Source organism: Pyrus communis, chromosome 4 (genome assembly GCF_963583255.1).
Source record: "Pyrus communis chromosome 4, drPyrComm1.1, whole genome shotgun sequence".
NCBI lineage: Eukaryota > Viridiplantae > Streptophyta > Magnoliopsida > Rosales > Rosaceae > Pyrus > Pyrus communis.
Genome location: NC_084806.1, coordinates 23,315,244 through 23,342,851, shown reverse-complemented (window position 1 = coordinate 23,342,851; position 27,608 = coordinate 23,315,244). Strand labels below are relative to the sequence as shown.

At 40.6% G+C, this 27,608-nt stretch overlaps 2 protein-coding genes across 2 annotated transcripts; one reads left to right on the top strand and one right to left on the bottom strand.

The window, feature by feature from the left end:
• Nucleotides 1-413: 413 nt before the first annotated feature.
• Nucleotides 414-5,241, top strand: LOC137730883 (NADPH--cytochrome P450 reductase-like). Its single transcript, XM_068469882.1, has 17 exons — nucleotides 414-940; nucleotides 1,074-1,133; nucleotides 1,227-1,303; nucleotides 1,407-1,464; nucleotides 1,584-1,667; nucleotides 1,798-1,834; nucleotides 2,063-2,132; nucleotides 2,241-2,438; nucleotides 2,533-2,625; nucleotides 2,766-3,075; nucleotides 3,197-3,348; nucleotides 3,571-3,667; nucleotides 3,924-4,073; nucleotides 4,175-4,252; nucleotides 4,372-4,494; nucleotides 4,590-4,703; nucleotides 4,867-5,241. Exons 1-17 carry the CDS (start codon nucleotides 596-598, stop codon nucleotides 4,945-4,947), a joined length of 2,127 nt encoding a protein of 708 aa, XP_068325983.1. The 5' UTR covers nucleotides 414-595; the 3' UTR covers nucleotides 4,948-5,241.
• Nucleotides 5,242-7,549: 2,308 nt separating this feature from the next.
• Nucleotides 7,550-12,224, bottom strand: LOC137732848 (uncharacterized). The gene is made up of 9 exons (XM_068472111.1): nucleotides 12,100-12,224; nucleotides 11,838-11,973; nucleotides 11,066-11,753; nucleotides 10,349-10,633; nucleotides 9,978-10,117; nucleotides 9,390-9,521; nucleotides 8,961-9,197; nucleotides 8,056-8,316; nucleotides 7,550-7,951 (listed from the first exon to the last, which is right to left on the bottom strand). Exons 1-9 carry the CDS (start codon nucleotides 12,222-12,224, stop codon nucleotides 7,550-7,552), a joined length of 2,406 nt encoding a protein of 801 aa, XP_068328212.1.
• Nucleotides 12,225-27,608: the final 15,384 nt, after the last annotated feature.

Here is a 27,608-nt window from a genome sequence, read left to right as displayed (position 1 = left end):
ATATATATATATATATATATATATATATATATATTTCTTACTATCATCATATTATCATCAGAGGATAAGGATCCTCGATCTCGCATCTTATTCGTTTATTATAAATTGTGTAGTCTGCTTTTGTTAAGTATTGTTTGTATTTATTTAAATAAAAAATGTAAAATGGTTTTTGTTTATATGATGTATAATAAATAAATAAGATATAAGGATTTCTAATCCACGAAGAAGATCCGGATACGATCCAAATTGAAAGAAGAAAAAGAAAAATGAAAGAAAAGTTATTTACTTAACCATTGTTAGTGTTAGGTGGGTTTGACCAGCCTGGTTTGGCAGGCGTTTGGTTCAGTCATACCCTCGCACCCAATACACACCCGCACGCGCACCACTCTGGTTTATAAACCCCACTTTTCCCTCCTTCCCCTCATTCAGTACTCCTTCCCCGCTCTCTCCCCAACTACCCCAACCACCAAAACTTCCTACTAAACTTACTCTGCTGTCACCGGAATCGGGCAACCCCGTTTCTCACACCTCCATTTCCGCCACCGGATTCCGGGCACGAAAACCTCCTTAGCAGCTACAATCAGTTTCTTTGCAGATGGAGTCCTCTTCTAACTCGATGAAAATCTCGCCGTTGGATCTGATGGCGGCGATTATCAAGGGCAAGATGGACCCCGCCGACTTCCCCGGTGCCCAAGTCACCTCAGTCATTCTCGAGAACCGCGAGTTCGTCATGATCTTGACCACCTCCATTGCTGTCCTCATCGGCTGCGTCGTCGTTTTGGTCTTGCGGCGATCCAGTGCCCAGAAGCAGCCCGGCGTCATCCAGCCGCCTAGGCCCCTGATCGTGGAGGAGCCGGAGCCGGAGGAGGCTGACAACGGCAGCAAGAAGGTCACCATCTTCTTCGGCACTCAGACTGGCACCGCCGAAGGCTTCGCCAAGGTCAACTTTTACAACAACACTATTTCAATTACAAATTTCAATCAAATATATTTGCTGTTTAGCTCGCTTCGTTGCTTCGATTTTACGTGTTCGATTCGTTGCCTCAGTGTTTCTTTTGGTTCAAAGAATGCAGGCTTTGGCCGAGGAAGCAAAAGCTCGATACGAGAAGGTCACTTTCAAAGTTGTTGATTTGGTATGCTTCGCAAATATTTCGAATTTTTGGTGTATTTTTTGTTCAGTTGTGTTGGAGATCATGAGATTGAATGGAGTTGTGTGTACATGTTAGGACGATTACGCGGCCAACGACGAAGCATATGAGGAGAAGTTGAAGAATGAGAGTTTGTCATTTTTCTTCCTGGCCACGTAAGTTCCGAATTGAACTAGATTTTTTATAATTAAAACGAAAGATGATTTAGTTTGATTTTAGGGTTTCGTAAATGACATGTTTTACTGGTGGTGGATGCAGATATGGTGATGGTGAGCCAACCGACAATGCTGCGAGGTTTTACAAGTGGTTTACAGAGGTAATTTTGATTCTGAAATGTAATTAATGAAAATTTTCAGGTATATTGTTGTGAAATTCGATTTCAGATCGAAATTTGAATGTTTTGTTATAATTTGCAAATTGCGGCAATTGTTATAGGGTGAAGAAAGAGGGGAGTGGCTTAAGAATCTTAACTACGGAGTGTTTGGCCTTGGAAACAGACAGTATGAGCATTTCAATAAGGTTTGCAATGAAATTTTGGCTATAAGTGAAGTCAATATTTTTGTCACTCCTATCCAAAGCTTGAATTCTAATTGTACGTTATTCTGTTTTCTGTTGCATTGTTGATCTTATTTTTATTGGTGATAATCAGGTTGCCATGGTTGTGGATGAGATCCTAGCTGCACAGGGTATGCCTTCATTGCGTATTTTTTTCTTTCATGTTATTTTGGGTACTTAGTTTGTTCCTTTCTGATGAAATTGCATCGGTGTGGGACCATTTGCATTCTGAGACGATTCACATTGCTATGATGTTACTTTATTCTCGATCAGATTTGCTTTTTGCACTCTAACTTATAGTTGTTTACTTATTCATTCTCCAGTTTCTTGTTAACTAACAGGAATGTTACCATTTTCAGGTGGGAAGCGACTTGTTAAAGTGGGTCTTGGAGATGATGATCAGTGCATTGAGGACGACTTCTCTGCATGGTATTGAGAAGTTTGATAGCCATTTGAGTTATCAGCTTTAGATTGTAAGGTTTCATTTGTTATTTATTAAAATCTCATACATTTCTACATTGACTGATGCTCTTCTAGGCGAGAGTTGCTGTGGCCTGAGTTGGATCAGTTGCTTCGAGATGAGGATGATGTAATGTCACCTGTTTCTACACCTTACACTGCTGCTGTGTTGGAGTATCGAGTTGTAATTAAAGATGCTGCAGATACATCAGTAGATAGTAAGAGCTGGAATAATGCAAATGGTCATGTTGTCATCGATGCCCAACATCCATGCAGGTAACAAAGAAGACACGCCTATAAAGGTTCTAAGATCGTAACTTGTTCTACTACTTTCTGGTATGTGTTAATTGACTCTTTTTACTGCTTGTAGAGCTAATGTGGCTGTGAGAAGGGAACTTCATACTCCTGCATCTGATCGTTCTTGCACCCATCTTGAGTTTGATATTTCTGGCACTGGACTTACGTAAGTTGCTTTTCCGAGGCTTATTATCCTTTTGTTTCTGCAAATGGAAGCTATCTTACGCTTCAAATAATGTGGAAAGTGAAATGCCCGTTGCTTACCCCTGATGACTAATGCATACCTGTGTGTTTTGTCCTTCTCAGATATGAAACTGGGGATCATGTCGGTGTTTACTGTGAGAATCTTCCTGAAATTGTGGAAGAGGCACTAAGTTTGTTGGGCTTGTCCCCAGAAATATACTTCTCGATACACACTGATAAAGAGGATGGCACACCACTAAGTGGAAGCTCCTTGACTCCTCCCTTCCCACCATGCACATTAAGAACAGCACTAACTCGATACACTGATGTTTTAACTTCTCCAAAAAAGTCTGCCTTGCTCGCTTTAGCAGCACATGCATCTGACCCAACCGAAGCTGATCGATTAAGACATCTTGCATCACCAGCTGGGAAGGTAGTATAATTTGTACTTTGCTACTAACCACCTCCTAAGTATCTTTTCTTAATATTACTTCACCAATATCTAATTGTTAGATGTTTGTGAGTATGTAACTTTTTGTTGTAAACATGTGCAGGATGAATATGCACAATGGGTGGTTGCAAGTCAGAGAAGCCTCCTTGAGGTCATGGCTGAATTTCCATCGGCCAAGCCTCCACTTGGTGTCTTTTTTGCAGCAGTTGCGCCAAGATTGCTGCCGAGATACTATTCAATCTCGTCATCCTCAAGGTAAATGTTTCTTTATTTTTGCTTCTCTCCTCTCACATTCTCATTTCCGCATTTGTAATTCAATTTGAGATACCAAGGTTGTTTCCTTACAACAAAAGGTAAATATCTATTGAAATGGAGGAAATGCTAACCTTTCTATATCACTTTCTGTGAGTTCAATTTTTGTTTTTATCTTATTTAACATATTTGTGATCAAGTACTTATTACAAATATATTCAACAGGATGGCATCTTCTAGAATTCACGTTACTTGTGCATTAGTGTATGAGAAAACACCAGCAGGGAGGATTCACAAAGGAGTGTGTTCAACCTGGATGAAGGTAATTTACATGTTTTCCTTTTGCATTCTCGTTTCTTAAGAAGAGCTTGAAAATTGTGGTGGGCTTGTTTTTGTATTTGAGTGGTCTTTAATTTAGAACCATGCGCCTTCTTTCTGGGAGTTTATGTATGCTTATTTTTTAGCCGATGTTCCTGTTTGTCATTGTTCGATGTTAACTTAGTTGTGTGACTTTTGTTCCCTTTGTATGTATCTTATTATTCCAAATGATGCCGATTTTTGCCTTTAACCCTTTGTAGAATTCCGTTCCTTTGGAGAAGAGTGATGACTGTAGCTGGGCTCCAATTTTTGTTCGGCAATCCAACTTCAAACTTCCTGCCGATGCTAAAGTACCTATTATCATGATTGGTCCTGGAACCGGATTAGCTCCATTCAGGGGTTTCCTGCATGTATTGATTCGCTAACTTGATTTCCACTCACCATGCTTATCCCTCATTATAAGTTACAGTATCTGAGCAAACTATAAGTTATTATGGATTCACCATTTCAGGAAAGATTGGCTCTTAAAGAAGATGGAGAAGAACTAGGACCCTCCACATTATTCTTTGGATGTAGAAATAGTAAAATGGTAAGTATGCTCTAGAAAGATCTATTTATGGTTCCGGGTGGGTGAGCGTCGGTGTGTGCTGGGTTGCTTGCCTAATTTGATTGTACTATATGATAATTGATATGCTCCTAATATTGCAGGATTACATTTATGAAGATGAGCTTAACAACTTTCTAGAAACTGGTGCACTGTCTGAGCTGGTGGTTGCATTCTCACGTCAGGGACCTACCAAGGAATATGTGCAGCATAAAATGATTCAGAAGGTTTGGCACCTTCTCTTGCCTACATACTTTCACAGTTCAACGTTTTTCTTTTGGTTAGTTTGAGATCTTAACGACACCGTTTGGTTTGTGTATAGGCCTCAGACGTCTGGAACATGATATCTCAGGGTGGTTATATTTACGTTTGTGGTGATGCTAAGGGCATGGCCAGGGATGTCCACCGGACCCTTCACACAATCGTGCAGGAGCAGGTATGCAGTTGTCACTTACCAAATATGAATGTGACACAAACTAAGACCGCCAACCAGGCGGATACAGGACTCTAATTTTACGCAGTACCTGGACACCTATTCCTGCCGGTAAAATCTATTCTGATCTTGAATGCTAAGACGGTGATTGTTTATTTGATTTCAGGGATGTATGGACAGCTCCAAAGCAGAGAGCCTGGTGAAAAATCTGCAAATGAACGGAAGGTATCTGCGCGATGTTTGGTAATAGTTCTTCCTCTATCTACCCTTACCTTCCGATACAGTGTACACAGAGAAGGGAAGCTACAGTAATACCCCTAGAAATTATTTATCTGCCGAGGCTCAGTTGGGGATAAACACATTACGTGAGGGATTTTTCGGACGCCTTCCCTTGAGAGCCTTGGAAGTACATTGGTTCGTGTTGTGATTCTTTTTACCCTACGGTATTACCCAACATGTAGATTTTTTTGTTTGTTTGTGTAATTTATATATAATATAACTGATATATATTAAAAATAATTTGGAATTAGTTTTTATTTGACTCTATTTTTCCTTTTCTAAACCAACAAGCAGTGCTTAAAATATGGACGGAAATGTCAATATTTTTGTCTAAATATCCAAACAATCAAGGATCGATATAGAGAAGGTTGTGAAATTCAATTTCACACAATATGGACAATGACACACCCCGATCGAAATCAAGGCGTGCTGGTTGTCACGTGAGAGTGACGTAGTCATGTGCACAGTGCGGAAGTATAAGTAATAATAGAAAAGCGAATAAATAAAAACCAAATTACTAGATAAACTAGTTAAAGTAATACGCTAGTGTAAGACTAAGTGTGATAAACATAATCAGAGCACAAAAAGCCTAAGTGCAGTCTAGTAGGACGAATACTAATTATACAACACCCAAAGGTGATCTTACATTTGTGTTGTTCTGTTAGAACCACCGTCAAAGTCCTCGTGAGCCACCAAAGCGCTTCCACCTAAAATCTGGAGGGGCGCAAAACAGAAAGTGTGAATGGGCAAAAACAAAGCTTTTCAAAATCATTTCAATCTCAATAGTTCTAACCCCTCTCCGTAAAACTTGTATAATTTCCTAGAAAATAGAATATATGAATATATCGAAATCATGCTCAGAATAACAACATTCATAAATATGCCATGACGAATTCTCAGCATAAAGTATAAGTAAACCAGGTGATATCAATCAATGCAAATGATATGTCAGCCGGAGTCACCTAACGTGACTTGTACGGCTGAATCTAGAGCTTGAATCCACATCTCAACAACTATACCTGCACACGAGTTGGAACCACCTAAAGTGGTCTGTACGATAGGACTGGGTGTAAATAAATACGCTCTAGTGCTATGATCACGTGAAGACTCTGCGAATAATCGCGGGTCACCTGCGAGTCGGAACCACCTATAGTGGTTTGTACGACAGGACTGTGCACCTAACTTGGATCCAAGATGAGCGTGTGGTGCGGGAGGTGAACATCACGTGAATGATTGTGCCTTAACTCTGGGCGGGAGCACTAACACCGGGGTGCAGGTTTATGAGCTCTCAATGCATCTCACATAACCATTAATTCACAACCATAAACTATAAACTTACCTGACACTTACCTGTGCGTCTGCATCACCAAACATACATATATGCAACTACTAATGCATAAATAAATAGACAGACACTTTGCATGCCATTTTAAAACATATAAACATTCAATTTCATTTTCTGGGAAACTCTCAAGTATATAGGTATATACGGAAAACCAAAAGCCCACTCACTGGTATGTGGATGGGTCATAGCCCATGAGCCTTGAGTGACTGTGCTTGTCCTCAGGATAGGTCTCACCTATATGCGAAACAACTATAAAAACGTCAATTTAAAGCACATAACCAAAACAAGGTAATAACTTCTCATACAATGTTCAAATAGGGTCTTTGAATATACCAACGTGATCTACTCAACCTCACAAACATCCTCATATTTTTAAAATAATTTTCTGACCACCCACGCGTCGGCAAAGGCATGGCCAGATGCGCCGGCCACGCGTGGCCAAATTCTAACTGGCCCTAACGGTCGTTAGGAATATTCTGTGGAATATTCCGTTAAAACCTTAACAGAAGTTAACGGCTGTTACCTAACGCCGTTAGAATATTCCGTCAACTCTAACGGAATATTTGTCTCCTTCTTCGGCAAGCCTCGTGGGTCGCCGCCGTCCACTGCATTCCGCGCTGTCGACTACAACTTGAATTTTCGTCGAAAATTGGAAAATATTCAAATCTTCATATCTTCTTCATTTCTCAACCAAATTCCATGAAATTTGTACCAAAATGAAGCTTACAATGAGTAAAACAAAACCTTACCACTTTCAACCCTTGAAATCCATGGGATCTCACTGAAAAATCCTTCGATATACTGGCCAAACCTGCAACTCACTGAACTTGAGCTTCCCGACATCCAAAACACCTCAAAATTCTTCCTCGAGCTTGGTGAATACGTTCTAAAGCTTCCTATGACGTTTGAATCTTACCTTCTAGACGTCGATCCGTGCGTGTATGGTTGGTTTTGATGTTCGTCTGTACAATTGTAAAGGAATGGAAGAAATCCGAGAGGGAGGAGAGATAGAGAGTCACGGAAGAGTGGTATGGGTGTGTGTGTGTGTGTCCTGTTGAGTCAACAACCAAAAACAACTAAACGACACCCCACAACGCCAACTAACGTCCAAGGGCAATTTAGTCTTTTCACACCTATGGTACACATAATTCGGGACGGGCTGTCACAACCTACCCCCTTAAGAAAATTTTGTCCCCGAAATTACACAACAACCACAACTCAAACACTAGTAATCATAAAACAAGCATGGATACAACTCTCTCTTCCGGTCTTCCATCTCCCAAGTAGCCTCCTCCACTGAGTGATTCCTCCACAAAACTTTCACTAATCTCATAGTCTTGTTCCTCAGAACCTTTTCTTTCCAATCCAAAATCGTTATTGGTTCCTCATCAAATGTCAAATTCGGATTTATTTCCAATGGTTGAGGAGGTATCACATGCGACGGATCCGCAACGTAATGACGAAACATGGACACATGAAAAACATTATGCACTTTAGCCAGCTTAGAAGGCAACTCAAGCTTGTAAGCAACTTCACCAACTCGCTCGGTGATCTGATATGGTCTGATGTACCTAGGACTTAACTTGTCTTTCTTTCCGAACTGTACTACACATCTCCACGGTGATAGCTTCAGAAACACCCAATCACAACTTTATACACCCTGTCAGTGGCATGCCTGTCCGTTAAGCTCTTTTGTCGATCATAGGCCGCTTTCAGGTTAGATTTAATTACCTGAACATTTTGAGTAGTTTCATCTATAATCTCGGGGCCCACCAAAACTCTTTCTCTGACCTCTGACCAACATAGGGGTGTACGACAAGATTTACCATACAGTGCCTCAAAAGGTGAAATGCCTAAACTTGAATGAAAGTTATTGTTGTAGACAAATTCCATTAAATCTAACCGCTTATACCAAGCGTCACCAAACTGCAACACCGAAGATCTCAACATATCCTCCAACGTCTGAATGGTCCTTTCTGATTGTCCATCTGTCTAAGGATGATATGCCATACTATAGAGTAATCTCAAACCCAAAGCTTCCTAAAAAGCCACCCAAAATTTAGAAGTAAATCCGAGACAATATTCACTGAAACTCCATGGTACTTCACAATCTTCGATATGAATAATTCAGCTAATCGGCTTAAAGAATATTTCTCCCTCACTGGAATAAAATGCGCTGACTTAGTAAGCCGATCAACTATCACCCAAATGCCGTCATAACCATTATGTGTACGAGGACGCTTGTACACAAAATCCATAGTAATGTTTTCCCATTTCCACTATGGAATGGGAAGCGGCTGCAACAACCCAAACGGCTTCTTCCTTTCAGCTTTAACCTGTTGACAAATGACACACCTACTCATATACTCAGCTATCTCTCTTTTCATACCCGGCCAATAATAAAATGGTCGAATGGTATGATACATTTTAGTACCACCCGAATGCATTGCATAAGCTGAGATATGCGCTTCATCAATAAATGCTTTTTTTAATTCCAAATTATTCAGCACATACATTCTACTCTCCTGCATAAGCATGCCATTAGACTCTCAAATTCTGAAGTCTTTCTTTTTCCCCTGATTCCTTGCTTGAATTATTTCTTGGGTCTCTTCATCATCCATCTAGGCTTCAAGTACACGATCAATTAAAAGTGGCCTAACTTGAAAATTAGCAAGAAAGGTTTCCTCTCGATCTTCTACCCCTAACCTCACTCCAGTTGACCTCAAGTCTGCCAGAAGAGGAACACGACTAGCGTATAAAACGTTAATACAACCCTGAGATTTTCTGCTAAGTGTATCAGCAACCACATTTGCACGACCAGGGTGATAATCAATCGTGCAATCATAATCACTAAGCAGTTCCAACCATCTCCGCTGTCGAAGATTAAGATCCCTTTGAGTAAAGAGATATTGAAGGCTCTTATGATCCGTGAAAATCTTACATTTTTCTCCATAAAGATAATGTCTCCACATCTTCAAGGCAAAGATAATGGCTGCTAACTCCAAATCATACGTAGGGTAATTCATCTCATGAGGCTTTAATTGTCATGAAGCATAAGCAATCACCTTACCATGTTGCATCAGCACACAACCCAGACCATTCAAGGAAGCATTACTGTAGATTTCAAAATTACCACTATCATCTGGGAGTGCCAAAACAAGTACATGAGTAAGACAATACTGCAACTGCTGGAAACTCTGCTCACAATTATCATCCCAGTCAAATTTAACATCCTTCCTAGTTAGCCTCGTCAGTGGTAAAGCAATCACAGAAAAATCCTTTACAAATCATCGGTAATATCCTGCTAAGCCAAGAAAACTCCGTACCTCTGTGACGGTTCATAGCTGCTCCCAATTCTCAACGGCTGCTACCTTTTGAGGATCCACCAAAATACCTTGAGCATATATGACGTGTCCCAAAAATGCCACTTGATCTAACCAAAATTGGTACTTGCTAAACTTAGCATACAATTGGTGTTCCCTTAATCTTTTCAACACCAAAGTAAGATGTCGAACGTGCTCAGATTTAGACTTAGAGTATACCAAGATATCATCAATAAAGACAATGACAAACCTGTCTAAATATGGCTAGAATACTCGATTCATCAAATCCATAAAAGCTATGGGTGCATTCGTTAATCCAAATGGCATTACCAGAAACTTGTAATGACCATAAAGAGTCCTGAAAGCTGTCTTAGAGACATCCTCACTGCTGATCTTCAACTGGTAATAACTAGACCTCAAATCAATCTTAGAAAATACGCAGGCACCTTGAAGTTGATCAAACAAATCATCTATACGCGGCAATGGATAACGGTTTTTAATTGTTACTCGATTCAATTACCGGTAATCAATGCATAGCCTCAAAGTCCCGTCTTTCTTCCTCACAAACAACACTAGAGCTCCCCAGGGTGAAGTACTAGGCTGAATAAAACCTTTATACACTAGTTCCTGCAACTGAATTTTCAATTCCCTCAACTTAGCAGGAGCCATTCAACAAGGAGTAAAGGATATAGGATTTGTACCTGGAAGCAAATCAATAGTGAACTCCACATCTTGGTCTGGTGGCAATCCAGGTAAATCATCAGGGAATACATCAAGAAAATGCCTGACTACCCTTACGTCCTCCACGCTACTAGGAGCAACATCATTCAACATCACATGGGCTAAATATCCCTGCCAACCTTTTGATAATAACCTTTTTACTCTCACAGCAGAAATAACGCCATGTCTCACCCCTCTCTGCTCACCCATAAAAGTAACCACAGGTAATCCAGGATGATGGACAATAACTGTTTTCCCGTAGCAATCTATATTGGCACGATTATAATGCAACCAATATGTGCTCAAAATCACATCAAAATCAACAATATCTAACGGGATAAGGTTAGCTGGCATAACTACATCCTCCACCACCAATGGACATCCTGGATACACACAATTGACATAACATCTCTCCCTTCTAGGCATAGTAAACTCTAAGTCATATCCTAGAGGTGTAGGGTGAGGTTGCGTCACTTGAGCAAATGTATGAGAAATAACAGATTGTGTAGCACCACAATCAATCAATACTCTAGCAAAATAACCAAGGATATTTAATGTACCCATGATCAAGTCAGGATTATTTTGAGCATCTTGCAGAGAAATATTGTGGATATGCCCCTAGGTCTGCTGTCGTCCAACACGACCTTTGCTAGTCTGACCACCTCGACTCTGCACATTACGCTCCTAACTAGGCTGACCAGACTGCCTTGAAGATCCTGCATTACTAGAAACGATCTCTCCTTGCTGGGGCTGTCCTCCCTGGTACCATTGAGATCCACCAGCTGGAATGGGAGGATATGACATATAACCTCTAGAATACTGAGGATACCCACTCTGATAATAGGGATCCTGGGGATATTTATATTGCCCTGAAGCATAAGGAACAGCGTCACCCTGATAATGGTAAGCACTACCACGACCCATCTGACCAAAACCACTAGACCCTGGAATTTGCTGGATCGGCACTGGTGGCGGTAAGAAAAGCTGCTGGGGCCTCTGCTGATTCTGAGGACAACTTACAGCTCTATGTCCCATCTTCCCACAAGTGAAACATCCATTGTTGCCTCTCCTACACTCTCCAAAATGCCTATTGTTACATCTGCGGCACAGCAGAGCTCTTCCTCTACTAGCATCCCCCTGTCTCTGGCCTCTAGGACCCCCAGAAAATCTACCACCTCTACCCTGACCAGTGGCACTAAAACCTCTGCTGGAAGAACTGGAACTAGCTCCATTTCGCTTAAAGCTCTGGGTCTTGCGAGGTCTTTGAGATGCTTGACCTTTATCTTTATCATCTTTCTTTTGATTGCCTTCATTTTCTTTTTCTTCTTCACTTTCGCTAGGCATATTCTCAGAATCCTCAATCCTCAACAAAATCTCATAGAACTCCTAATAAGTATCGCAAGGAGTAGTGGTCGCCATAGAACGCCACTTCTTCTTAGTACCCAATCTGAAACAACGAAGCATCTCAACTAGATTAGCAGCAACTTCCGAATGATAACGAGACAAATTAGTGAATCTCCTGTAATACTCATTCGCCGTCAACTTCCCCTGCTTCAATTTAGTAAATTCTTGCTTCTTGCGATCAATATACTCAAGGGGAACAAACCTTTTCCAAAACAACCGTTTAAACACTTCCCAGTCAGCAACTTCCTCTGGGGTTAAATGATGAATCTCCTATCCCCACCAGGAAGCCGATTCTTTACCTAACAACCATGAAGTCGTCTTTACCCACCTTTCAGAAGAAAGATTCCTTTGACTTTGCAACATTCGAAAAGTCTTTTCAATATGTTCAAGCCACCGCTCAGCTCGCTCATATCCTTCATGACCCTTAAACTTATCCAGCTTTAAATTATACATGGTTTCCAAGGGTGTCCTTTGAGGAGGGTGGAGCGCAGATTGAATAGTAGTAGCAATAGCTTCCCCCAACTGAGCTATATCGGGGAAACTAGGCTAAGTTATGCGACGTGGTTCTCTACGAAGCAGCATAGTTCTGACAGAAGACACCAAAACAATCTCACAAATAATGCAGGACTACCAAACCTAAGCTCTGATACCAAAATGACACACCCCAACCGAAATCAAGGCGTGTTGGTCGTCACGAGAGAGTGACGTAGCCATGTGCACAGTGTGGAAGTATAAGTAATAATAGAAAAACGAATAAATAAAAACCAAACTACTAGATAAACTAGTTAAAGTAATACGCTAGAGTAAGACTAATTGTGATAAACATAATCAGAGCACAAAAAGCCTAACTGCAGTCCAGTAGGATGAATACTAATTACACAACACCCAAAGGTGATCCTACATTTATGTTCTTCTGTTAGAACCACCGTCAAAGTCCTCGTGAGCCACCAAAGCGCTTCTACCTAAAACCTGGAGGGGCGCTAAACAGAAAGTCTGAGTGGGCAAAAACAAAGCTTTTCAAAATCATTTCATTCTCAAAAGTTATAACCCCTTTCCGTAAAACCTGTATAATTTCCCAGAAAATAGAATATATGAATATATCAAAATCATGCTCAGAATAACAACATTCATAAATATGCCATGACGAATTCTTAGCATAAAGTATAAGTAAACCAGGTGATATCAATCAATGGAAATGATATGTCAGCCGGAGTCACCTAATGTGACCTGCACGGCTGAATTTAGAGCTTGAATCCACATCTCAACAACTATACTGCACACGAGTCGGAACCACCTAAAGTGGTCTGTACGACAGGACTGCGTGTGAATAAATACGCTCAAGTGCTACGATCATGTGAAGACTATGCGAATAATCGTGGGTTACCTATAAGTCGGAACCACCTATAGTGGTCTGTACGACAGGACTGTGCACCTAACTTGGATCCAAGATGAGCGTGTGGTGCGGGAGGTGAGCATCACGTGAAGGACTGTGCCCTAACTCTGGGTGGGAGCACTACCACCGGGGTACATGTTTATGAGCTCTCAATGCATCTCACATAACCATTAATTCACAACCATAAACTATAAACTTACCTGACACTTACCTGTGCGTCCGCAACACCAAACATACATATACGTAACTACTAATGCATAAATAAATAGACAGACACTTTGCATGGCATTTTAAAACATATAAACATTCAATTTCATTTTATGGGAAACTCTCAAGTATATAGGTATATACGGAACACCAAAAGCCCATTTACTGGTATGTGGAAGGGTCGTAGCCCCCGAGCCTTGAGTGATTGCGCTCGTCCTCAGGATAGGTCTCACCTATATGCGAAACAACTATAAAAACATCAATTTAAAGCACATAACCAAAACAAGGTAATAACTTCTCATACAATGTTCAAATGGGGTGTTTGAATATACGAACGTGATCTACTTAACCTCACGAACATCCCCATATTTTTAAAATAATTTTCTAACTACCCATGCGCTGGCCAAGGCACGGCCAGGCGCGTCGGCCACGCTCAGCCAAACCCTAACTGACCTTAACAGCCGTTAGGAATATTCTGTTAAAACCTTAACAGAAGTTAACGGCCGTTACCTAACGCCGTTAGAATATTTCGTCAACTCTAATGGAATATTCATCTCCTTCTCCAACAAGCCTCGCCGGTCGCCACCGTCCGCCGCCGACTACAACTTGAATTTTCATCGGAAACTGGAAAATATTCAAATCTTCATATCTTCTTCATTTCTCAACCAAATTCCATGAAATTTGTACCAAAATGAAGCTTACAACGAGTAGAACAAAACCTTACCACTTTCAAGCCTTGAAATTCACGGGATCTCATCGGAAAATCCTTCGATATATCGGCCAAACCTGCAAATCACTGAACTCGAGCTTCCCGATGTCCAAAACACCTCAAAATTCTTCCCTGAGCTTCGTAAAATGTTCTAAAGCTTCCTATGACCTTAAAAACTCCTAAAAACCTCACAATAATTAGTGCATGAATAGTGCATGAAAACTAGGGTTAGGGTTCTTGAGGTTTCTGAAGGTTTAAAGTCTCACAAATGGTATATATGAACTCAGAAACTTGCAAGGAGTTCGAATCTTACCTTCTAGACGTCGATCCGTGCGTGGATGGGTGGTTTTGAAGTTCGCCTGTACAATTGTAAAGGAATGGAAGAAATCCGAGAGGGAGGAGAGTGAGAGTCACGGAAGAGTGGTATGGATGTGTGTGTGTGTCCTGTTGAGTCAACAACCAAAAACAACTAAACGACACCCTACAACACCAACTAACGTCCAAGGGAAATTTAGTCTTTTCACACCTACAGTACACATAATTCGGGACAGACTGTCACAGACAAGATATCCGAAAATTTATGAGCATCGACAATATTTATATATTCATTACGGAAATTTTGCTAAACTTATTTGGCCATTGCAGATTTTGAACTTTTGAAATTGTTTTAAGAAACGTTTCTTTAATTTTGACTAAATTTAAATGAGTTGAGGTACACATCCGAAATTAGATCTTTCTGGCTTCAAGTAGCACTTGATCTCTCTATTTTCAAGTTGATCTTGTCCATCTATTTTTATACGTATCAATGACTAAACAATTAGTGGGATAAAATTAGATACACATCCCAAAAAGATTAGGGGGATGAAGACCCTTTGAGTCTCTTATTTGCGCACAAGATGGACATATTATATAGTATTTAATCATTAATTCTTGATTAATAAATATATTATGATTTGATATTACATTCTTTAACGTTTCTTTTTAAATTTTCACGCTTTTGAGTCTCTTATTTGTGCACAAGATGGACATATTATATAGTATTTAATCATTAATTCTTGATTAATAAATATATTATGATTTGATATGGCATTCTCTAACATTTCTTTTTAAATTTTCACGCTTTTGAGCAAATTTTTATCATTTTCATCGAAACATCAATACCTATATATCTATTGACATTTTCATAAATTTGCATATCTTTATTTTCACCGGTATCAATATTTCAAACAGGAGTAGAAGTAGGTTCAAATAAAAGTCAAATGTTGTTTCATTCTTATTTGTAATACCTATGTTGAGTACAAGTTGTAATCTCTTCTTTTTTATGTAAGATCTAACGGTTGCAAAAATTCATTAGATCCTTATACGCATAATTCAACTATTGATGGACCACATAGTTGTCACATCCCGGCTCGGGGTTCACCACATCCCAGGCTCGCTGCACCACCGTAGCACGATATTGTTTGCTTTGGGCCTCGACCACGCCCTCACAGTTTTGTTTCTGGGAACTCACACGAGAACTTCCCAGTGGGTCACCCATCATCGGAATGCTCTCGCGCGATACTCGCTTAACTTCGGAGTTTCGATGAACTCTGAAGCCAGTAAGTCCCCAAAAGGCCTTGTGCTAGGCAGAGATGAGAATATACATATAAGGATTACACCCCTGGGTGATGTGGGATGTCACAATCCACCCCTCTTAGGGCCCGACGTCCTCGTCGGCACACCACGGCCAGGGTTAGGCTCCAATACCAAATTGTCACTTCTCGGGCCCGCTCCACCACCGTAGCACGATATTGTTCGTTTTAGGCCCCGACCACGCCTTCACGGTTTTGTTTCTGGGAACTCACACGAGAACTTCCCGATGGGTCACCCATCCTGGGAATGCTCTCGTGCGCTACTCGCTTAACTTCGGAGTTCCCACGGAACCCAAAGCCAATGAGCTCCCAAAAGGCCTCATGCTAGGTAGGGATGAGAATATACATATAAGGATCACTCCCTTGGGCGATGTGGGATGTCACAATCCACCCCCTTTAAGGGCCCGACATCCTCATCGGCACACCACGGCCAGGGTTAGGCTCTGATACCAAATTGTAACATGCCGGCCCAGGCAGGACCACTTCCCGGGCCCGACGTCACCGTAGTACGATATTGTCCGCTTTGGACCCCCAGCACACCCTCACGGTTTTGTTTTTGGGAACTCACACGAGAACTTCCCGATGGGTCACCCATCTTGGGAATGCTCTCGCGCGCTACTCACTTAACTTCGGAGTTCCTATGGAACCCGAAGCCAGTGAGCTCCCAAAAGGCCTCGTGCTAGGTAGGGATGGGAATATACATATAAGGATCACTCCCTTAGGCGATGTGGGATATCACAATCCACCCCCTTTAGGGGCTCGACATCCTCGTCGGCACACCACGACCAGGGTTAGACTCTGATATCAAATTGTCACATCCCGGCTCGGGAGGGACCATTTCCAAGGCCCGACTCTACCGTAACACGATATTGTCTGCTTTGGGCCCCCAGCACACCCTCACGGTTTTGTTTCTGAAAACTCACACGAGAACTTCTTGATGGGTCACCCATCCTGGGAATGCTCTCGCACCCTACTCGCTTAACTTCGGAGTTCCCATGGAACTCGAAGGCAGAGAGCTCCCAAAAGGCCTCGTGCTAGGTAGGGATGAGAATATACATATAAGGATCACTCATCTGGGAGAAGTGGGATGTCATAATCCACCCCCCTTAGGGGCCTGACGTCCTCGTCAGCACACCACGACCAGGGTTAGGCTTTGATACCAAATTGTCATATCCCGGCCTAGGCGGGACCACTTCTCGGGCTCGACTCCACCGTAGCACGATATTGTTCACTTTGGACTCCCAGTACACCCTCACGGTTTTGTTTCTGGGAACTCACACAAGAACTTCCCGATGGGTCACCCATCTTAGGAATGCTCTCACGTGCTACTTGCTTAACTTTGGAGTTCCTATGGAACCCGAAGCTAGTGAGCTCCCAAAAGGCCTCGTGTTAGGCAGGGATGGGAATGTACATATAAGGATCACACCTCTGGGCGATGTGGGATGTCACAATCCACCCCTCCCTTAGGGGCTCGACGTCCTCGTCAGCACACACGCGACCAGGGTTAAGCTTTTATACCAAATTGTCACATGTCGGCCCGGGGTCCACCACATCCCAGGTTCACTGCACCACTGTAGCACGATATTGTCCACTTTGGTCCCCGACCACGCCCTCACGATTTTGTTTCTGGGAACTCACACGAGAACTTCCCAGTGGGTTACCCATCATGGGAATGTTCTCACGCACTACTCGCTTAACTTCAGAGTTCCAATGAACTCTGAAGCCAGTGAGTTCCCAAAAGGCCTCGTGCTAGGCAGGAAGGGGAATATACATATAAGGATCACACCCCTGGGCGATGTGGGATGTCACAATCTACCCCCTTTAGGGGCCCAACGTCCTCGTCGGCACACCACGGCCAGGGTTAGGCTATGATACCAAATTGTCACATCCCGACCCGGGCGGGACCACTTCCCGGGCCCAACTCCACCGTAGCACAATATTGTTCACTTTGGGCCCTCAACACACCCTCACAGTTTTGTTTCTCGGAACTCACACGAGAACTTCCCGATAGGTCACCCATCCTGGGAATGCTCTCGCGCGTTACTCGCTTAACTTCGGAGTTCCCATGGAACCTGAAGCCAGTGAGCTCCCAAAAGGCCTTGTGCTAGGGAGGGATGGGAATATACATATAAGGATCACACTCCTAGGCGATGTGGGATGTCACAATCCACCCCTCTTAGGGGCCTGACGTCCTCTTCGGCACACACGCGACCAGGGTTAGGCTTTGATACCAAATTGTCACATCCCGGCCTGGGGTCCACCACATCCCAGGTCCACTACACCACTGTAGCACGATATTGTTCGCTTTGGGCCCCGACCACGCCCTCATGGTTTTGTTTCTGGGAACTCACACGAGAACTTCTCAGTGGGTCACCCATAATGGGAATGCTCTCGCGCGTTACTCACTTAACTTCGAAGTTCCGATGAACTCTGAAGCTAGTGAATTCCCAAAAGGCCTCGTGCTAGGTAGGAATGGGAATATACATATAAGGATCACATCCCTGGGCAATGTTAGATGTCACAATGGTATAAGAGCTTAACCCTAGTCGCGTGTGCGCCGACGAGGACATCGGGCCCCTAAGGGGGGTGGATTGTGACATCCCACATCACCCAGGGGTGTGATCCTTATATGTATATTCCAATCCCTACTTAGCACAAGGCCTTTTGGGAGCTCACCGGCTTCGGGTTCCATGGGAACTCCGAAGTTAAACGAGTAGCGCGCGAGAGCATTCCTAGGATGGGTGACCCTTTATTCCTTGTGGAAGAATTGTGTAGAGTTGAGGATAGCTGATGGCCTAAGTTAATGTATTGATAACCGTGAATCACCAGAGATTTTACCAACTAATTCCTTTATCATTCTTTCGTTGTTAGAATTGATCCTTTTGAAATTGGAAATTTTGCAACTAGTTTTGATTCCTTGGTACTATTGCTAGAATATCACCTAATGGAATTCTTGTGAAGTCTACTTTTATGAGGACTCTATAAATGTTTCATGTGACAATGTGATGCTAATGTGGTAACATTTGAAGGAAGATCATCTGAGGGACAAATACTTTTGGTCCCTGTTATCACTAATATCTTTAAACGTACTAGTGTTTATATTGGATCTTCAGGGGGAAGATCGACTATCGATAAAGTGTTTTTCAAAGTAGATCTTTAGTAAGTTTTTTTTTTTTTCCAGCCTTGGAATTTTTTAACCAACGCTAATTCCCAAATTTTGTCTTCGTTGTTATACTTATTAAATGAGTGAGAATAGGCTTGCGAGAGTGAGTTGTCATATCCTGGGAGTAGTAGAAATTCGAAAAACAGTAATCAAATCCTCCTAGGATCAATGAACTACTTCGCTTGAGCCTAATAAACTAGGATCGTGGAAGCTTAGGAACAAGCTTTGTATTAGAATAGTTAACTCATGGTTGTTTTCACCTTATCACCTACCTAGGTAAACGAAACATCTTCGACTAGCCACCTCTCGATCACTTACATAGGTAGACAGTGGAATCGAGGTATGAGTTAATATCTCGCTGTTAGAGTGATTTGAATTTCGAGAAAACTGTGAAGACCTTTTGTTCGTGTCGCAGAGTTGGTTAGTAGTATTGTTCGTTTCAAGGACATGTACATTTGGCGTCATATCCCAACATCTTACCTGGGATATCACTAAATTGTGAAATGAAGTACATCATCAACCCACTTCCTAGTATTACACCCATTTTTCCTTGCTTCACATTGAACGTTTTTGACATCGTTGAGAAACTTAGTTACAAAGTTTACCAATTAGGAATTTATCCAACCAAGGACTAAACACTTTATCTTGGAAGCTTCAAACATTAGTTTTGTTTAAATTGGTACTCTTCTTGGGAGACGTGATCTCCACAGATGATATCCTTTTCTTTTCCAAAAAGGTTGTAATGGAAGAAAATGGAAAATCTCTCCAAGTATTGTGAAATTGAGATATCCTTGGTTTAGTTGAGTTTATTGACAATTTGTTAAGCTATCTTTTGGCTATAATGTTTTTCCTCAATTGTCGATCGAGGAAAATTATTTTGGTTTGGGATGTTGTTTATGAATAAAATTTTTGACAACTGAAGTGTTGTCTCATCTTACCCCTATTTTACACTTTTTGTTGACTCTGATCATATCAAAATTCTGTGTGACGTGCTCTTTGGATGTTTCAACACGGCTAAGGCAACATGACGAAATATTGTTTTATTTTCCAACGATTAGAATTGTTCGAAATGAACCATCTTATTCATTACCTAAAGTCAGCAGTCATCATCTGATTTTGAAAGCTAGATGACACTTTTATGTGGAGATTTTGGTGATGTATGATGATTGTCGATTGATGTGATAAGTTAATTTGCTTTCCTTCGATTAATTACTCCATCACCCAGGAAATGCTCAGTGGAACGAATCTTACCATGGTGATCAAATATCTTGGAAGCTATTGATGTAGTTTGATGTTATGCATCCAATCTAGTTATCTCGTACTTCAGATGTAATGGACTTGCTTTGACCCTTAAATTTTTGAATATTCTTTTAGCCTTCTCAACATAAGCCGTTTCAAACTATGTTCGAGAGAACGTCAATAGGAATTTGTTTGCTAAAGCGTTACAGACTATGTTAGCTCGACTACATGACAAATATGTCACTATTGTATCTTATCGAGATGCACGTTTTATTTCTAAGTGTTGGGAAGCCTTCTTGAAGGCCACGTGTAGTAAGTTGTTGTTGACTATGTATCTCCCTCAGACTAACAACCAGTCAGAACGAAAAATCTGAACTTTCTCGGTGTATTACGTTTATTTGTTTTATAATTGTGCATGATCGTAATTGATACTTATCTTCACTAGAAATGCTTGTAACTACGGTTACAAAAATTGTTGGTCTTTGTTGCGATACTATGGAGATTGGGAATGGAGATTCTCTGCTTAACGCTTACTTAACTGAAGAGTGTTACGAACAAGTGTTCAATTGTGAGAGTTCACACTATAGAAATGTTATCCTTTTGTTGTTGTTACCCAAGGATATTATGTGCTTACCTTCGGAGTTCGCAACTTTCGATTGTGTAATTGAAAATAGTATTTTTAGTTTTAAGTATCAATACAACTACTCTAAACATTATGTTGTTACATATATTTCCTCAACAGAACATTAGTACAAATATTTATTGCTTCCTTAACCTTGAGTTGTGTCACAAATCATTTTAAATTTCGGGGACGAAATTTCTTAAGGGGGGTAGATTGTGACAACCCGTCCCTAATTTTACAATTTTATAAATTTTAAAAGCATGATTTTACAATAATGCCCTTAAAGGCGAGGGTGATGACCTTAGTTGACCATTGGTTATAAACATGTGGGACTTATTCTTTTAGGATGTCCTTGTAGTACTCGTTGGTATGAACGCATAGGCAAAACCTTTTGCGAGTCCGGATTATAAAGAGTTAGTTACGGACATTGAAATTGGTTACTTGTTAATTAAATAATTTTGAGCTCCCACCATGCGGGAATAGTGGACCAATTAAATTAAAGGGACAAGGAACCAATTAGAACAGAGGAGGAAAGCCTTCAGCCAATCAGAAAGAAGAAAAAGAATAAAAAAAAAAAAAGGGAAAAGCTAGGAGCTTTTCCCGTGGGTTTCCGTCCGTACACCTCCATAACCATCCATCTTCCAAGGCTGATTCCGGCCAATTCCGATGGAGTTTTTCGACGCCACCACCACCATCTTGAAGCTCTCATTCCCCTCTACAAAACCCACCTAAGAACCACCTTGATTAACCACGGTGTGTGGCGGTTTGAGGCCACGAAAGTTGATGGTTCTCACGGTGCTCCGGGCACCCTTTTTGATTTTTCGGCAAATCAGCTAAGCGATGGCCGATGCCACCACTTGGGCTTTGTAGCCCATTATCCTAGGAGAAAAACCCAACCAACCTTGACCCCGTTGGACCATCGTAGACGACGAATCGACGTCGGGAAGTTTTAAGCACCCGCTGGATTTGTGGGCAAAATTGACCATCTTCCGTCCACTTTTGGACTTTGTGGCAGGTATGAAAGTTGCTCCACTCACTGAGATCTTCATTTCTGTGAAGTTTGAGAATTTTTGGTTAGTTGGATTTTCCGGCGAGTCGGGGCGACCGACCGCCACCCACGGCGGCGTGTGGCCAGTGGGCCGCCAATGCTATTTTTAGGCTATGCCGAATGTCTTGAATTTAGTTTTGTTTTTGAATGACGTGGGTTGATCGTTGGAACCTAAATTCGTTACGATACGTTACTTGATAAAAATGTGAATCGACGATCCGACCGTAAACTTGGATACGTTATAATACGAAATATTTAAAGATCATAGGAATTATTGTGACATCCCACATCGCCCAGGGTTGTGATCCTTATATGTATATTCCCATCCCTGCCTAGCACGAGGCTTTTTGGGAACTCACTGGTTTCAGAGTTCATCGGAACTCCGAAGTTAAGCGAGTAGCGTGCGAGAGCATTCCCATGATGGGTGACCCACTGGGAAGTTCTCGTGTGAGTTCCCAGAAACAAAACCGTGAGGACGTGGTCGGGGCCCAAAGCAGACAATATCGTGCTACGGTGGTGCAACGGGCCTGGGATGTGGTGGACCCCGGGCCGGGATGTGACAATTTGGTATCAGAGCCTAACCCTGGTCATATGTGTGTTGACGAGGACGTCGGGCCCTTAAGGGGGGTGGATTGTGACATCCCACATCCCCCAGGGGTGTGATCCTTATATGTATATTCCCATCCCTACCTAGCACGAGGCCTTTTGGGAACTCACTGGCTTTGGGTTCCATGGGAACTCCGAAGTTAAGCGAGTAGCGTGCGAGAGCATTCCCAAGATGGGTGACCCATCGGGAAGTTCTCGTGTGAGTTCCTAGAAACAAAACCGTGAGGGTGTGCTGGGGTCCCAAAGCGGACAATATCGTGCTATGGTGGAGTTAGGCCCGGGAAGTGGTCCCGCCCAAGCTGGGATGTAACATAGTGGTGTGCATGTGAGTGTGTGTGTGTATATATATATATATATTTTTTTTTTTCATCAAACGATAAATTTTGTTAAATTAAATGTTAAATTAGCCACTGATAGTGTTTGAACCCATGTCGTCATATAAGAACTCAACACCTTTCTATTATTGTATAAAGGGCTACTTTATTTTAAAGAGTAGCAATTTTGGAAGAAAAAAACGAAGTTGTTATTGGCGATTTAAAAAATGCAATAACGCACTTTTTGTAATTTCATGTTTGTCCCAAATACTAGTCAAATTTAACTCAATCTATTTTTCTTTTCATATATTCAAGCCTTGCTGTTTCAAATTGGGTTATTTGTGTTTTTTTTTTTAATACAAACAATACAAAAAGAACTGGGAATTGAATTTAGGATATTGGCTTTAAAGGTGAATATTCTTAATCAATGGATTGAAATTGGGTTAGTCGTATTGATAGGAGCATATTCATGCGACTTAAATGGCTTGTTCTCGTGCATTTACGTTATGTTTCTCTAGTTATTTTAGTCCTTTATGCTTCTTTTGTGTGTTTTCAGGTTCTAAGGGCAAGGTATGTAAAAGGATGCCCTTTGGAGCCTTTTGGAGCAAATTAGAGATAGGAATGGATATCATATGCTTGGAGCCAAGAGGATGGACGAAATTAAAGACTTGAAGTAGGAAAGTTAAATCCTAAAAGACCTCATGTTTAAGCATCATTGAAGACTCCTATGCATTTTAGAACACAAAAACAACATTCCTTGCAACCTTAGGACATTGTCGTGTGTTTCCTTGCATGGCAAGGAAGGGCTTTGTTCCCTATTTTAAACACTTAAACCATTCACTTATCACTTCCACTCACTTATCACTTATCAAACCATTCACTTATCACTTCCACTCACTTATCACTTATCAAACCATTCACTTATCACTTCCATTCACTTATCACTCACCACATATCATTCATTTATCACTTAACATATCATTCACTTATCACTTATCATACTCATAATCATCTACACATTTCAACCATTTAAACATATGCATCTCATTCACAACACAACACCCCTCAAACACTTCCATTCTTCCCTAGCCGTGAGCTTCCCATCTCTCCCTTATAATCCAAACACCACTCCTCATCCATTTCCATAATTCCCCAATCCATTCAACACAATCTCACCTTAGACCTTGTACTACAACAACGAGGAAGAGAAGAGTGCCTAAACGTTCATACAATTCAAGTTTGAGTTGTTGGAATGTTTAGGTGTTTCTTTGATTTCAATGTTTCATTTTAATTCTCTTTGTTTTGTACGTATGAGGAATGGAAGAGAAGAGTGCCTAAACGTTCATACAATTCAAGTTTGAGTTGTTGGAATGTTTAGGTGTTTCTTTGATTTCAAAGTTATGAGGAACTAAACCCCCTTTAGCTAGGGGGTGATTCGAAACTATGTTTATATTTGCAATATGAATTGATTAACTTTCGTTGGAATTTCATAAGTTGTGGATTCAATTTGTTTAACCGTTTGATTGATAACTTATTTATGAATGTTTATTAAGAATGCGCGCTTAATTTTCATGCATAAATATGACGCTAGAATATAAGTGAATTTCACCTAATCGTTATGAACTTATATTCACAAGTAGTGGAGGTTGCTTATAAACAATCGCGTTAAATGAATTCTTGGCATAAGTTTCATGCGTATTCCGTAGTAACGAATGCCTCGTCAACACTTATAGTTTTCATAATGCTTAATGATCTTTGATTGTATCTTTATTGTGCTGTTCACGTAAAAGACTTTTGGAGAATGTGGTGAATTGCGTTGCGCTAACCCATCCAATTGATTAACTTAAGGAAAACTTGACGATTAATTTAAGCGGACCTAATTAACCCGGGGCGTTGAGTTTCATAATTTATCGAAAGATCAACTGAGAATCAATCTTGTATGCAAGTGTAACATGTGTGGAGAAGAACCCCTTAGCTACTCTATCATCCATTCATTCCATTTCATCAATTTCGTTTTTAGAATCTGTTTTAATTCCAAGTTTCTGTTTTAATTTTAAATTCGTCAAAACCAATCCCCCATTTCTTTTAAAGTGTTAGATTAGTTAGAAATACATTTAGTTTGTGTTTATAAGTGTTTTGATTCATTTTGTTTCCCAAATTCGTCCAAAGTACTCAAGGTGCTCAAAACTGCCCAGAAAGTGTTATTTAGGCAGTTTCGAGTGCTTTGGGTACTGTTTGAGTCTTTTGGTTTGTTTTAGAGTTTTAAAGTTTAGTTTTACATTCTTTGAGTCTAGTTTAGTGTTTTATATTACGTTTTCACATTTTTGAGTCAGTTTCCAAGTGATTAACAATCCCTCCTAATCCCCGGTCCAGAACGATCCCTACTTATACATATACTACAATTTGACGAAAAGAGGGTTTAATTTGTGTGCGTATAAATCTCGCATCACGTATTTAACAAGTTTTCTTAAGAAATACATAATGAGTGTAGAATTTAGTTAACTAAATAAATAGCTGTCCCAATCTAGGATCACAAACTTGCAAAAGTAATACATCTCGCGTAGCTGATGACGTACATCTCAATAATTGCAAGTAAAGAAATGGTGAAGTACCTTTTGGCCAAATTAAAAAAAAAAAAGAAAAAAAAAAAAGAAAAGGGAATAGCAGCCTAATTTGGACTAAGCTGCAGAAAATTTTGCCAAATCATTTATTTTTCTTTGATAATTTGGACTATAATTACTTAAGAATATAAGACTCCGGCTGCCACGATTGCCATTGAGCATAAATAAGTCAACAATCTGTTAGGCAAATAATATTACAATTTGAACTTCAGCAACTAAATAAATTAAAAAGGAAAAAATGCAATTCATGTCTCACCCCGGCCCGGGCTCCCACCATATTCCAGGCTCAACTCCACTGTAGCACGATATTGTCTGCTTTGGGCCCCGACCACGCTCTCACAGTTTTGTTTTTAGGAACTCAAACGAGAACTTCTCAGTGGGTCACCCATCCTGAGATTGCTCTTGCGCGAACTCGCTTAACTTCGGAGTTTCGATGAACTCCGAAGGCAGTGAGCTCCCAAAATGCCTCATGCTAGGTAGAGATGAGAATATATATATATATATATATATATAAGGTTTATATGATCCTCTCCCTTGGGTAATGTGGGATGTTACAATTCAAATGTGATGTTCACAGTTCTATACAAGCAGAAAACCTACAATGCCACGTTGCATTTAGTGCAACGTAAAATAAAACGAGTGAGATTTAAAGAACCAGATCCTTTCATTTACTCCATTAAGCTGCACTTAAAATCACAAGATATTGTAGCCACACTGAAAAACAAGTTAGAATCTTTGAGAAAATTGTAGTAATGGTCCCTTAACTTTAACCCAATTAGAGTAATGATCCATCAACTAAAAATCCATGACCATGAGTTTCTTAATTCATCAAAACATGTAGCTATAGTCATTTTCGTCAACTCCATCAGAATTTTATTAAAATGACTCATGTTGGAAGGATCATTGCAACAACAGGGTTAAACTTGAGGGACCATTGCTCCAATTGAGTTAAAGTTAAGGGATCATTTCTCTAATTGGGTTAAAGTTGAGGGACCATTGCTACAATTTGTTTTTTGATTTAGTTTTCCATATTTGCCCCTTAATTCAAACTTACATGCGTAGCACACGACTCATTTTGACGGAAGTTTTAATGGAGTTGACGAAAATGATCATATCTACAAGTTTTGATGAGTAAAAGGACTAATGGTTATGAATTTTTAATTGAGGAATCATTGCTCCAATTGAGTTAAATTTGAGAGACCATTGTTACAATTTTCTCTAGAATCTCCCTTACGTGCAATGACGGGCATCTTATCGGTGACATGTTTCTACCACTAAAAGAAGAGAAAGAAAAAAGAAAAAATTCAGCAAATATAGGACCACGCAATTTGTCATGTTTAAGTAATTTTCAATTGTCAATTTTTACTTGGACACGTGAGGATCATGTCTTGGCACTTTACTCGGACCGCAAGTTTCAGGCCGGCGCCAACTCAAATTATTGGATTGGCAGTGTTACGGCCGGCAATACGCATTAACGGTTAGGAATGACCACACCCGAGTAGACGATTGACATTAGCGTTAGCAATTGGGGTAGGGTGGACAGAGATTAGACGATTATTAATACTTTAATAGAATCCGTCCATCTGTTTTTATATAGTTCGATGATCAAATGGTTTCATAATATTTATTGATTTTTTTTCTAGAAATTATTATCTTTACAAAGTGTTTCATAAAATGAACGATCCCGATCATAAACATGAAGTTCCTTAAATTGGCCACATGGTGAATTGAGGAACCATTGAGGAGCCAAGTTGAAACCTTGTTTGGTATGCATGATTAGACTAGAATGGATAAAACACTGTTTCTAGGGTAAATTGAAAGAATATTGTGACCAACATAGATGTAGAAGAAGGATTACTGAAGAACAAAAGTTATCAAAACAATCCTCCCCAAAACGGGAGAATTAAAAGGAGAAATTTTCTTCAGGTCTAACTGCTTCTAATTCTTCCAAAATGAAAATTCATTCTCATTTACATTCAATATATCATCCTATTCAATCCATTATATGAAACGAGCACTCTCAAGAGGAGGCGGAGGGGGTGAGTTTGAACACGGCCGGAACACAGTGAATTGAAGAGAAAGACCTAACCACCACACCAATCCACCACTTGCATCAAGCATTCAATCCTCTTTGGAACAAGGACGTAGATAATTTGAATTCACATATTGAGTATCATTCACTTTGAAACTTGCCCAAGGAGTCGGATACAGCAGAACATTAGATACGTCACAATCACATAGGAAGCTGCAAAAAAGAAATGAAACTACTTATGATGAAGGACAA